Genomic DNA, 14,409 nt, shown 5'->3' with positions numbered 1-14,409 from the left:
GGGGCTAGGGATTGCCAATCACCCCTCTGTTTCAAGATCTCCAGGATGTCTGCAAATGACACATCCTCCGAGGGTGATTTGGGGGACCCCTCTGCCTCATCCAAGTTGGTATCAGACGTTAGAGATTCCTGTGGGGAATCTATGTGCCTCCTCTTGCACAACCGTTTCCTCGGGACCTCATCAGAGGGGGCTTCTGGTGAGGCCTCCAAGGAACAGGGGGAACCCTCTGGGGGTGGCTGAGGCAATTGGGCTCTACGCTTGGGATGGATCGTGGGAGCAGAAACAGAAAGTGGCCCTTTTGGGGAAGGAGAAGATTCCCCTGATGATGTGGTTGTCTGTGCAGACAATACTTTCCTCATAAGGTCAAAGGCCCGCAACCCCCTGGCCGAGGGCTCCCTTGGTTCCGAAGAACATGGGAGCATCCCAGACCCAGGTGCCGTGGGCTCCGACCCCGAGGACGGAGCCGAGCCAGTCTATACCGAGGCCCCGAGAGGGAGAGTCGGTACCGACAGGTCGGTACGACTCTCGGTCCCGGAACCGAGGAGAGACTGTCAGCTCCGCGACTCCCCTATCGGTTCCGAAGGAGTCGAAGTCAATGGTGTTGATCGTGCAATGGACGGTTTCGGCACCGAGGGCTCCACTATCATCAGGTCATCCTCTCTCAGCTCCGAGATCTGGATGGGTCTCGAAGGAGGACCCGTTGAAGATATGGGGAGACCTTCTAGTTTCGACACTAACTGGGAGGAAACTGCAATTAACTTGGAAAGGGCCGTGTTTTCCATGAGTTTCTGCATGACATGATCCACATATGTCTCAGATAAAGGTCTGGAAGAACGGGTCGAAGGAGCCGAAGATGGCACCGACCGAAGAATGGACGATGGTGGCAGCTCCGACACCGGTTCCTAGATCTGAGGCTCAGGAAAAGATAAATGTTCGACGCTCGGCCCCGAGATCTGTGGAACCGGCGAACGAACCCTAGAAGATGAACTCGGAGCCGATGACATGGGCTCCGACATCTTCGACCCCTTCGAGGATTTAGAAGCCAGATCCGACTTGTCCAAAGCCTCTTGAAAGGCAGGCTTCAGTAACCCTCTGTCTATGAGCTTCCTGCGCCTATCTGTCATGACCCTCCCGCTAAAGGAATGGCAAATAGAGCAATCCACTTGAAGATGGAGAGGGCCAAGACAGTAGACGCAGGAAGCATGATTGTCAGTAATGGACATTTTCTGCCCACACTGACATCTTTTAAAGCCAGATTTAGCTTTTTCTGACATACTAATATAACAACAATAGCTAATGAGTAGAGAAAAACTGCTAATCCTATATGTATTTAGATATGTAGAAAGGGCTATATAAAAGAAGACACTCACAAAACCACACTCAAAGAAAGAAGGGTTAGGCCACAAAAGGGTGTCTGAAGAAACAAAAGGGTATATATATATATATATATATATATATATATATATATATATATATATGAAACACACACACACACACACAGCACTTCTATAACAATCTAAGAAATATAAGGTTATATCAGGAAAAAAATCAGTAGCTTATCTGTAAATAGTAACCAAATATCAATTTTCTATCTGGTCCGAGCTCTCCTCGATCCGATCTGTTGCAGCGGCAAACTAGATCTGAGTAATGGCAGGGAGGATTGTGGGATATGGGCTGGTCTCGAGCTTCTCTGAGATTCAGAGCTTTGCAATTCGGCCGACTCGGAGCCAAGGATCGGCTCCGAACCCATGTGTAAGAACAAACGGCGAGATTGAACACTCTTACATGATGTTTTAATACTAGATGAGACTAAAATCTCAGAGCAGTCTGCTTTTGGAACCTGGCAAAGAAGGAAGACCACTCACCTACTTCATCTTGTCTTGCTCTAGTAAGTGACCAGGGAATACTAATTCTTTAGAACAGTCAGGAAAATATAGTGAGATTAGATAAGTACTGTTTTTCTGAATCTGTGTGAATCGATTCATCTGTGTTATTTTAATATTTCCTGTGACTGAAACTCTGGTGTTTATTGTAAATATATAATTAGTACTTTCATGTTCTTTTACTATGTATTATTAAATATATTTAACCTTTTCATTGTGGCTGGTCATTTAGAGAATATTTTAACCTATGAGAGTACTTATAAATCTATTTGGTGACTCTGTGGCCACTCCTGAAAGCCTTACTGCACTGGCCAAACACTATCATTCGTATTAATATTAATTTTACTCAGAATAATTGGGTTCCCTTGTAACAGCCTTAGAGCGGCTAGCTTTCGAGTGTCTGGTGGCAGTTACTACCTTATACTCTGGGCAGAAGCAGGCATAGCTAGTAAACCTCTGTCAGACTTTCCCAGGTGTGTGTGTGTGTGTGTGTGTGTGTGTGTGTGTGTGTGTGTGTGTGTGTGTGTGTCAGAAAATCCAATTTCCAAGTGAGTGAGTGAGAGAGTGTGTGTGTGTGTGTGTGTATGTCAGCTGCTAGGGGTAAGGATACGAAGCACTGGTTTCATAGAGAGGGTGCTGGAGGACTTGGCTCAGACACTCGGCTAAAGACTCAACTCTACAGTTGTGCCAGTGGAGAGACTCACTGGGGTCCTGGAGAGAGACATAGAGAGAGAGAGAGAAATACAGACCCTGGACTAAGTGTGTTCTCTGTGTGCTCTTATGGAAACTGTACTTGATGCAGACAGCTGCATATGAAAATACTAGGTACATCCTTTTTTGTTCCAACTGAACATCCCTCTCCAGTATGAGTGGTGAAGATTCAGATTCCTTGATTAGTGGCCCAGACAGGGGATGTGACAGTGGCAACAGGTGTAAGTGCAGGACTGTCATATACATGGTTCTGAGTTCAAATATAGCACATTCTATGCACTTTTACTGTTGCTCCACTTCCTACTGCAGTCAGTCTGACAATACTTGACATAGTGTAGCTGATATTAATTATATGTATGAGTGCTGAGACACTAATATTGCGTCATTTTTTTATCTATGCTTTATTACATATATTAAGAAAATGTATGACTGAGGGTGTACTGCTCTCTGGACTGACATGACTAACACACTTGTACAAGTGCCTGTACATGAAATAACCATGACATTTCATTGATTGCCACTGTTACGCATTGCTTACCATCATGCAGCACGGAGCACTGGGTGTGTGCGATGGTGAGTGGTGTGTAACATTTTCAAACAATGTTCACATTCCCAGTAAATGCAATAATTGAAACTGGTAGGAAACCATCATTCTCCATTGCTCTGATCCATGATAGACATGGCAGGCATTCGTGGAGAGGGCATGAGATTTAGGGCTCAGAGACGGAGTGTCCAGGAGTCCAAGATTTTTGCTGGACTCTTAGTGAAACACCAAAGTTCCAGATTGCTGCAAGGGGAATATTCTGGGTCCCAGTATAAGTAAGAGGCTTGGGATAGTTTGGATTGGGCTGTGAACAGTGCCACCAGTATCCACCACACTGGTGACCAATACAGGCACCACTTTAGTGACCTATGTCGGAGGAAAAGGGGTACCCTCGATGCTTGAATCAAGGAATTTAAGATGGAGGACATCCCACACATGCGTAAGTATCAACTACAGAGAGTACTTGCAAGGCTTAAAAGCTGAATATAGGCAAGAATGTTATTTATAATGGTATTCTGTTCTGTTTTTTTTCCACAGCTGCCAGGGACAGAAAGTGCAATGTTAGGACCCATGCCACTAGACTGATGAGGATGAGGGTGGCATGTGGTATGTATGCAGCAGAAGAGTACTGTTCTTGTAGCATTAAAAGTTAAAGACAGCTTTTTGGTATTTTACACAATTGTGTTAAATCGACCCTGCATACCTCAACTGAAAAAACAAGTATGCATGCATTAGTTTGTAGCACAAAGACAGCTTGTTTGGTATTTATACAGTTGTATCAAATTGAACATGCCTACTCCAACTGTAAAAGCAGGCATGCATGCATTAGACTGCAGCACAAACCAACAGTGCAATATTAGACTTTAGTCAGAGTTGGTGGATTCAAATACCACACTTTCCAAACATACAGTTAGTCAGAGTTGGTGGATTCAAACACCACACTTTCCAAACATACAATAACTGTTAATTTTTCAATTATATGTAACTTAAAGGTTTAAAGTAAATGCTCTATACCAGTGGCGCAATGTCATGCTGTACAATGTAATCTCAATAAAAGGAACACACATATGTGCAATATATACACATGTAAATGAGTACTTTCTGCAATATGTAGTATATTGTGCATCTTTTATGAGTTGTTAGTCTTAAAAGTAATACATTATCTGTTGAGGTTGGTAGTCTTAAGAGTAAAGATTAAGATAATAGAGTCAAATAATTATATTAATGCATTGTATGCTACATATGAAGGTACTATTCTTATCTCTTTTTTCTCTCATCCAAACCCTTATCTCTTTTTTCTTTTTTGTTGTTGTTTTATTTTATGTGTCATCAAACTGTGTCCATGTCATCCATGTATGTCATATCATGAAATCTTCCACAGCAGAGCAAGATAGTTCTACTCCACAGGATCAACTTGCCCCGACTCCACCATCCCTGGTACTGTTGTGCAGCACATCAGGGAGTCAAACCTGACAGCACCATCTCTGCTGCCTCTGCACTACCTGCCCCCTCAGGTAGTTCTGACCCAGAGGATAGGCCAGTGGTTTCCTCCAGGAGCAGTGGCAGGGGTGGTGAATTTATCACCCATGCTGAACTGCCAGGGATGGTGCATTGGGTTGTGCACTGCACTGTTGGTGCATGTATACACCTGATGAAGGGGCTGCTCTCACCCTCATTTTATGTTGGACCAGTAGGAGGAGGAGGTATTGAATGCTCCAGTCAGTGGGAGAGAGAGGTACAGGGATGACAGTCCTGTGGGTGAGGACTTGATTCTCACTGTCCATCAGCTTAATCTCCATGGGTCCTAGATGTTCCCACCCTCATCTCATCCATGGTGTCCACTCACTTTGTGCATTCATCACTATCCCTATGTCTTGTCTGCAATTGCTTCCTCACCTACCCAACTTACCAGACCCAGATATAACTACCTCCCTTCCCCAACATTCCCACAAAAAAAGAAAATCATCCCATACATAGCTCTCCATCTCTCACAGGTGTCTTCTTGACACACTTGATTTGGTCCAATTAGCTATGCAACATGACTGTGTTGAGGTCACCCCTCTCTCTGGAGGTGACAGTCAAAATTCAGCTAAGATTCTGCATATATGATCAGTTTTTACTGTTGAAGAAATGGATAGCTATGGTTCTTTCCTACATCCCTCCTGCACATTTCTGTACTGCTTTGCATTTGTTCCCCTGCTTGCTCCCCATTCACCACTGTCCTATCTTCCCCATTTCTTTTCTTTAATGGATTATTGCGCAATGGTGCACATTGCACACCAATGTGCAGCAATGATAATACAAAGTACTTTAAGTGTTAGATTGAGATGCATTTGAACCCAATACCATCTGGCCTCAAAAAGGAATGCATTGTTGCATTAACATGCATCACCACTGAGTCAGTTAAGTAGCAGCACGTGTATTCCACAGACTCATTACTAACTGCCAGACTTTAGCATCCCCATTTCACCATTATCCTATCTTCCTCATTCCTTTTCTTTAATGCATTACTGCTCGATGGTGCTCACTGTGCACCAACATGCACCAATGGTAAAGCAAACATAATTAAAAGTATTAGATACAGCTGTATTCAGACCCAGTACCATCTGGCCACAAAAAGGAACGTATCACTGCATTAACACCTGCTGCCAGAGAGTCAGTTAAGTAGCAGGTGTATTCCACAGACTCAGTACTACCTGTCAGACTTTAGCAATGCTGCTCACATTTGCAGAGTGCTCAGCAGTGCGCAAACATGTGTATCTCGCATGTTTATACACTTTGCTAACCGGACAAACCCGCTGCTCCTCACATTATGGAAATGTATATATTATGCTGTTTCTGTTGTTTACTGTCCACTTCCTTTATATGACATGAAAGTACAGGTAGAAACATTACAGAATGAAGGCCCTTTCTAACTGGTTGTCATATATTTAAAATACATCCATGTGTTGGCATCCCCCAAACACTACAACCTTGGGGTCTCAGTACTTTTTCCACACATATGTCTACCACACTACAAAATGTAATATCAAATGTTGCATGTTATGCAATGCACATCAATCTGGTAACATGAAGAATTACAACTACTGACCCATACATCTAAAACACCTTATCTGCATGGCTACTGCAGGAATCAGCATGGGCCATATCCACAGGGACAGAGGTGACCTTCAAACACTTGACCCTACCCATTTTGGGTTTGGCAAGGACAAATTTTGCTTATTGATCTTTGTGGACTTCTTGGATACTGATCCCAAAGACTTAGATGAGGGATAGCAGGGCATACTGCCTATGTGTAGTTATGGAAGGCCTTTGACACCATCCCCCATTCATGTCTCATAGTGAACATCTCCCATCTGGGAATTAGGCCAAACAGTATTGATGGAGACCCAAATAGCTCAACGACAGAACACACACTCTCAAAATTGGGGATTGCACCTCCAACACTAGCCCACTCACCAGTGGAATACCAAAAGGATCTGTGCTGGGCCCTCAACTGTTTGGGAAATTCTTCCCTGAAGCACGGACAACAATAGATGGCCTGTGGCTTACCAAGTTTGCAGATGACTGTTAACTGGATACCCTCATAAACAGTCCACCAGTGATGATAATATACTACAGTATAGGCTAACATAGACTGATGACAGGTGACAAACTCACAAACTGAACTTTAAGTATATAATGACTCTTTGTCACCTTTGTCGATGAAGTAACCCTGCTAATTATGATATACATAGCAACCCTCTAAGCTCAAACAAAGTGCCACATTAATAGCAATCTACACTTTCATAACTACATGCCAGTAATGTATTGACAGCAAAGTAAAGAACAAAAAGTAAAGGACTCCTTCACTGAAAGTACTGCCTACAAAAATCCAAATAGTAAATCCATATGTAAGGTAAGTACTACCACGCTGTGTATGAAGCAACGTCACTTTATTAAAACAATAAAAGTAGTATCATAAGCGCTTTCGGGTAAATCCCTTCATCAGATGATAAAACAGTAGTAAAAACATAGTATCTAATATAGTACAACACAACCAATGAAAATCAATAGTTTACCCTCCTTTTTGCTAGCGCTGGTTTTAAAGGGACATCATTTAATCCTGGGGTTTGTCAGCTCCCAGTCTAAGAATCCATTGCATCTCTGTGTATTCAGTTTCATTATACAAGTCACCCATTCTTTGACTTCTATTTACAACATATATAACCATAAAGGCAAATACATGATCACTATGCAATTCTATATGCTTGTATTCTATCTTTAAGTCTGCAATTTTTCCTACATAATATGCAGTACACTGTTGACAATTTGCAATATAGACAACATTTTGCATATTACAGTCAGCATATATATTCAAAAAGTACTTCTTGTTGGTCCTGGGGTGTATAAAACAGTTTCCTTGTAAAATGTACTTACAGGCTTTACAATGTAGGCATGGATAAATTCCCTTCTCCTTGATGCCTGGATTTTTAAAATGCATTGGTTCTTGACACAGAATATCTTTCAAATTTTTATTTCTTTTAAAAATAAATCTTGGTTGTGTCCCTACAACTCTAGTTATATTCTCATCTGTTAAAATAATTCTCCAGTTGTGTCTAATTATATTACATATACCACCTATATCATTACTGTATGTTAAACTTATTTTCAAACCTTCATTAACTTTTTGAACCTGTGCATCTACCTTATTAGGCCATTTTCTACCTCTGTGTAACCATGGTTTTGCACTTTGTTTTCTATAGAGACTGCTGTTGTCCATTTCCTTTTTCAGTAGATTTTTGCTATAACCTCGTGCTTGAAAATTATTTTTTGGAGAGTCCATTTCCTGTATAAAGGAATTTTCATTCGTACAAAGTCTGAATATTCTGCAGACTTGTCCCTTGACTATGTGTTGGAATACATGTCTAGGGTGCATGCTGTCACATCTAAGTATGCTGTTGGTCCAACAAGGCTTCCTATATAATGATGTCTCTACCTCCCCATTTTCTTTGTTAGTAATACTAACATGCAAGTATTCAATAAATGAATGGAATAATTCAATAAGAATCTGAAGAAGCTGGTAGTAGACTCTAAATACTTAACAAAGGGGGTTAATTCTGATGTGGTGCCCCCCCAACAAAAAGAAAACATCGTCCACAAATCTACTGTAAAAGAAATGTTTGTCTTTCCAGTCATGTGCTGCTTCAAATATCACCATATCTTCCCAGTATGCCAGGACTAGGTTAGCAAATGTGTTCCCACAAGGCATACCCATAGCTATACCTTGTCTCTGGCAATAATACTTTGTTTGACAAAGAAATACCATATTGATTTTCTATGACAGTGAACAAATTCTTTACATCTAGGGTAACAAACATGTAGGAAATTCACTGTTCTCTTGTAAATATACACCCAATGATTCCAGAAATGTAGCAGTATCTTTCAAAATTCTGGGGAAGGTTTGTAACATTGGTCCAAGAGTACATTATAACCAGATAGAAATATTTTCTGCTACCCAACCCCTACCCGATACTATAGGTCTCATGGGTGGTGTTTTGAGATCTTTATGAATTTTTAGTAAGGCTTTAAAAACTGTGATGGTGGGATGTATACATAAAAATGATAGCAGCTCATGGTCTATTAAACCAGTTTTTTCCATGTTAAATAAAGATTTGTGCACTTTTTGTATCTAAGAATTCACCATTAGTGGTGACAGTTGAAGAAAAGTCAATTTGTCAACTAGCAACCAATCTATTTGTGTGTTATAAAACTCCTTGCTAAGTACAACAGCACCACCCTTATAAGCAGATTTTATAACTATGTTGGTATTATTCTGTAGCTCTTGCAGTGCATTTCTATGTGGTTGGTCTAAGCTAAAATACATAGATCTATGTGTATTCTGTAGATACTGTTCAATTTCACGTTCACATGATTTAACAAACAACAACAGTGTAGGATTTAAAATAGGTGAAAAAGTACTAGGTTGCTTCAATATATAAGGTGTCTGAAAACTGTTGGTGTCATTAAGCATTTGCTTCAGCATTACACACACTCTCAAAATTGGGGATTGCACCTCCAACACTAGCCCACTCACCAGTGGAATACCAAAAGGATCTGTGCATGGCCCTCAACTGTTTGGGAAATTCTTCCCTGAAGCACAGGCAACAGTAGATAGCCTGTGGTTTAGTAAGTTTGCAGATGATTGTTAACTAGATACACTCAAATAGTCCCCCAGTGATAGTAACATACTACAGTATAGGCTAACATGGACTGATAATAGGTGATCAACTCACAAATTAAACTTTAAGCATATAATGACTCTTTGTCACCTTTGTAAATGACGTAATGCAAAATATGATATACACAGCAACCCTCTAAGCTGAAACACAGTGCTGAGGGACTTGGGAACACATTAATAGCAATGTACACTTTCATAACTACATGCCAATAGTGTACTGACAACGTACACAATCTGCATTGCGTACATCATACATATGGACATCACATCCAAGACCAGAGTAGTTATACCTCTGTTGTACTCTACCCTTATCACACCAATAATGGAGTACAATGTTCACACCTGTCTGCACCTCACCAGACACCTGCAACAATTGGAGAAAGCACATGGTTTTGCCTGGGAGACTCCCAAGCCTCCAAACATGACATATATGGAAACACTGACATATCTGTCACTTTTCTCAGTTGCTGAGTGATGACCTATGGTTGCCCTGCAGAGAAGTCTCAGAACTCTGGTCATCTGTAAATGATGGACATCTGCAATTCAAATGTGACAACTATAATTTGCCGCAGGGTTCTGAACCTAGCCTGTGACAAATAGAACATGCTGGGGAGACAGCTACATCCCACAATGATTCACACTCCTCTGTAATAGGCTGCCACGGCAGTGCTCCCCAATGATTCTGTTCAAGTGCAACCTTAACTACTGGTTGGGTGATTGTAAAGTCACCCCTGGGCTGACACCTATGTCCCTCATGGACAGGGTCAGTTGGTGCTGCTCACAAACACACTCTGTTAAAAACAAACATTCAACTATGCTCACTAATTGTACTTGTGTTTTTACACAGCTAGGCTTCTAAAGATGCTAGTGCTATTAGGCTAGTAGCCTCATATGTACCTAGGAAGTTATGTGCCTATGCAGGCCTCACAACCTGTTGTCAACCACATGGTCTGCTGATGTCATCTACTGTAAGTTCACCTGCACTCTTATATAAAACAGACTTGTGCTGTGGAGCTTGCATAACGTACTGTGCTCTGCAGTCTGCATACACAGACAGGTAGGGGTTCTGTTCTCACTGCAGTTGACTGTGTGTGTGTGTGTGTGTGTGTGTGTGTGTGTGTGTGTGTGTGTGTGTGTGTGTGTGTGTGTGTGTGTGTAGACAGCAGAGCAGACGTGTGTATCCTATAGTTACTTCTCCAACTGCACAGACTGCAAGTATTTTTATACTTGCTCAAGGGCGCAAATGCATTTCATACAGGCCTCCTAACCTCTTCTCTTCCACATGGCCTGCTGATGTCATCTACTATAAGTTCACCTGCACTCCTGTATAAATCTAACGAGTTGTGGCACTTGAGTTAAGTAATGTGTTATGTAGTCTGACCTAGATAAGTAGGGATTCTGTTCACACTACAGTCAACAGTGTGTGTGTCCCTGGAATGTACAGACACATAAGTCTCACTAGTCTTATATGTAAAGCCATGGAAAGAATTATCATGGAAATGATCAATAATGATATAGCATACCTCCAGACAACACATTTTCACTGTACAGTCCGTACTGTACCATACAGGTATGTGCTTGGTGTTGCTGCTACAATCATCTTCCATTGACATGCCCACCTCTGCTGTACATGCAGAAGTCTCACCTGTACTCTTTGCCTGTGTTCATTCCTCCAGTTCATGTGTGTGTCTGTATTCAGTACAAACACTTCCCGGGTCTACTTTAATTAACCGAAAGCTGATTCCAGCGAATGCAAATTAATCGACACATGTACACTGAACCGTGAAATGAGCGAACTCACAAAACCGCGAAACTCAAAATACCGATTTGTCATACTCGGCCAACCCCACTGTCAGAAACACACTACCCACCCAAACAAAATAAATAAACCACAAACATACACCAACCAAAACCCTACTTCTAACCCTACACTAAACCCCACATACACCACTATCTATGCATTCTCCTTAACCCTTCCTTAACCCTAAGGTTCGTAACTACAGCACACTTACCCTACAGAGCTATACCCAAATAAAATAAACCACACACATACACTAACCAAACCCCTACCTCAAACCCTACACTAAACATTAAATACATTACCCATAATACATTACCTATCTATGCACTTACCTTAACCCCCACCCTAATGTCCGTAACTATCGCACACTTACCTTACAGATCTGTAGCCCAATGGGCCAACCAAAACACTTCCACATTTCGAATTTTGCAGTAATTTTGCTGTTTTGTGAGTTTGCTTATTTCACGGTTCGATGCATTTGTGTCGATGGATTTGCATTCGCTGGAATCAGCTTTCAGTTAAATAAAGTAGACCCACACTTCCCTTGGGTGATCATTTTAAATGGCAGTCCCATGTCCTGTTACAGATCATTAACGCAGCTTCAGTACAGAATGCCAGGAATGAGATATCACAATACTATGCACTGTAGGTACACTGTCCTGTACTGTGTTTGGACCATATACTTCACATTCATACCTCTCAACTGTCCAGATACTCCCAGGGTGTCCAGATGTTTTCCTTAATAAATATGTGGCTTCCTGAAATACCACTGGGATAATCTCTTGACTGATGTGACTCAATATTACATACATTTGAGTGCATACCTCTCAACTGTCCTGATCTATGCAGAATGTCCAGTATTTGTCTCATATTTGTGTTCTAAAACATTTTTTTTCCTGGCAAATCCTTGGCATGTCAATTCAGAGTGTAGTCAGAAACTGATGACTGATATTTGAGTTTCAAACTTCATGTTCTTCAGAAAGTTCATGCTAATGTACAACCTATATATTCTATCAACTTCCTAAGTTTGTTGGTACAATATTAAAAATCTGTGCCTATTTCTGGCCCTTTATCCTCCCATTATTATGGCTTTGTCCACATTTCTCACTCTAAGAGGTTGTGAATGTTACATTCTAACACATTTCTATGTAATATCTATGACAAATATATCCTTACTACTGGTTACTCATCCTCTCATCATTAAGTTGGCCTCTGTGCAGACTAACAGAATGATAGCTATTTGTAAAACCCTGGTGATCACTGTGGCTTCGCTGGCAAATTTGCATACAGTAGGTGCTCTTCCTTACACAGAATTGCTATCCGCATTCGCTGACAAGGTTTTGCTATATGTAAAGCTCTGGTGATCATTGTGGCATTCCACACAAATCTGCACAATGTAGATGCTCTCCTTTACATGGAATTGTTACATGGAATTGTTATCTGTATTCGCTTATGAGGTTTTGCGGCTAGCAACATTGTTGTGAGCCATGAAGCGTAGCTTAGGTGTGCCATGCCTCATTAACATGCATTGTGCACTGCCACACTCCATGCACTGTTGCACAAACACGTAAACTCCATGTAGGCTCAGCACAAAGCCTAAACGGAGTTTACCGAATCCTGGGGAGTGAAGAGTGAAAGTAATACATTGGCATTTACACAGATGAGGAGTATATCAGATAGAACAGGATAGAGTGTTTCCTCTTGTTATAGTCACAGCTATGCATAGAGATGAGCATACTTATGTTGGAGGGGCTGGCATTGTTCCCTGATTCACAAATGTGGTACTAAAACTAGAAGTTACACTATGTCCATATTCAAGGTAGGTGGAAATAGTTGCTGAGGGGTGGCAAGCACACCAGTCAGGTTGGGGAGCATCAGCCATGTGTTGTGTGTTAATCCAGCTCCCCTCCCTGTGCCAGGTACTCTGCTAGAGACAATCAGTTGTTTAAGAATATACCTGAAGAAGATGTTGGTAAGTCTCAATGGTTACAACTGATATAACTCTTGACTTAAAACACTAAACCGAGAGTGTTGTCTGTCTACCCCTGCCTGAGCACTGGAAAGGATTTTTTCTAGAAGGGATGCAATATCAGTGGTTGCTATAAATATCAATCATGCAGCCACCTTTTTTTTTTTGTAGTGCTGCTGCAAATTTCTGATTTCTTCTATGAACTGCATTAGCGCAGTGAACTCCCACACCCTCTTTCTTAATCCCATCTCCTAAGACAGTTAAGCAAGCCATTCATTAGGGTATGTTTTATTTGATATCATTATCTCATTCACAATAACTCAATACTGAACTCACAAAAATCTTTTTTATAGTACTGATGAAACGAATAAATTAATATACCAACGCCTTTTGTGTGCTGTGCCACCTATTGACATCAAAAGTCATTCATAAGTACATCATTACATGATGTTTACGACTTCTAGTAACATCTGAATGATACTGCCTTCACTACACTTGAACACTACATCCAATAATTCGACAAATATGAACTTGGGATATCATATAGTATGCATCCTTTCAGATTCCATGTCAATGCTGTGCAACTCTGAGCAACCATTTAACTGTTTCCAGTGACACACCAATGTCTCGTGATCTATGGAGATAAACAAATATGGTGAGCAAATGCACATGAATTATTAAGGACATAGGAGGGTCAAAACTGAGACTGCGACTTTGTTATCCCAAGGACACCTACAAGCTGTATGTGCTTATTTTTGAGGGAATGATCAGGGAGTGGTGCAACTTGCTCAGACAAGCAGCACACAGGTGAAGGCTCTGGAAACTAAATCAAGTTCTACAACATGCTGCTCATTCGTAGCTTGTTACCATAATGAGCAGGTCATGCTGACAGTCACATTAGATACAGAGGAAGAACAGTGAGACACATTTAATAGAAAATGACAAAACAAATAAGACAACTATTGTTGATCCACTACAGCAAAACATAATTCAGCTATGAGCTATGCTTCATTTTTGCTTATGTCTCTAAAAAGTATCTGCCAGACAATTCCTAAAAGAACTCCTGCTTAAAAGATAGCCACAGCAAACTGAGTTTCCAAACATACCACAGTTCGAAGGTCTTTCAACTGGTTCCTAAGTTGGAAGAGCTCAGAAGATGTTAACAAGATAGTATTGAGGTTCTGCACCATGATGGAAGCGAATTTCAGGTCCTCTTCCCGTAGCAAAATCTCCGCCATTGAATGGAAAATGTTTTCAGCATTAAGAAGAAGGCACAGCTGT

General features: G+C 41.2%; 1 protein-coding gene across 2 annotated transcripts in view; it reads right to left on the bottom strand.

Moving 5' to 3' along the window:
* VAC14 (VAC14 component of PIKFYVE complex) overlaps nt 1-14,409 on the bottom strand; it is a 3,391,123-nt gene that overhangs the window by 749,363 nt on the left and 2,627,351 nt on the right. For both annotated transcript variants that reach the window (XM_044081299.1, XM_044081298.1), the window contains exon 15: nt 14,235-14,409. In XM_044081299.1, the coding sequence (XP_043937234.1) occupies nt 14,235-14,409 (175 nt within the window). The remainder of the gene's footprint in view (nt 1-14,234) is intronic.

Source organism: Protopterus annectens, chromosome 8.part0 (assembly GCF_019279795.1).
Source record: "Protopterus annectens isolate FY-2018-M chromosome 8.part0, PAN1.0, whole genome shotgun sequence".
Classification (NCBI taxonomy): domain Eukaryota; kingdom Metazoa; phylum Chordata; order Ceratodontiformes; family Protopteridae; genus Protopterus; species Protopterus annectens.
Note: the sequence above shows the minus strand (reverse complement) of the source record. Positions and strands in the feature narration are given on the sequence as shown.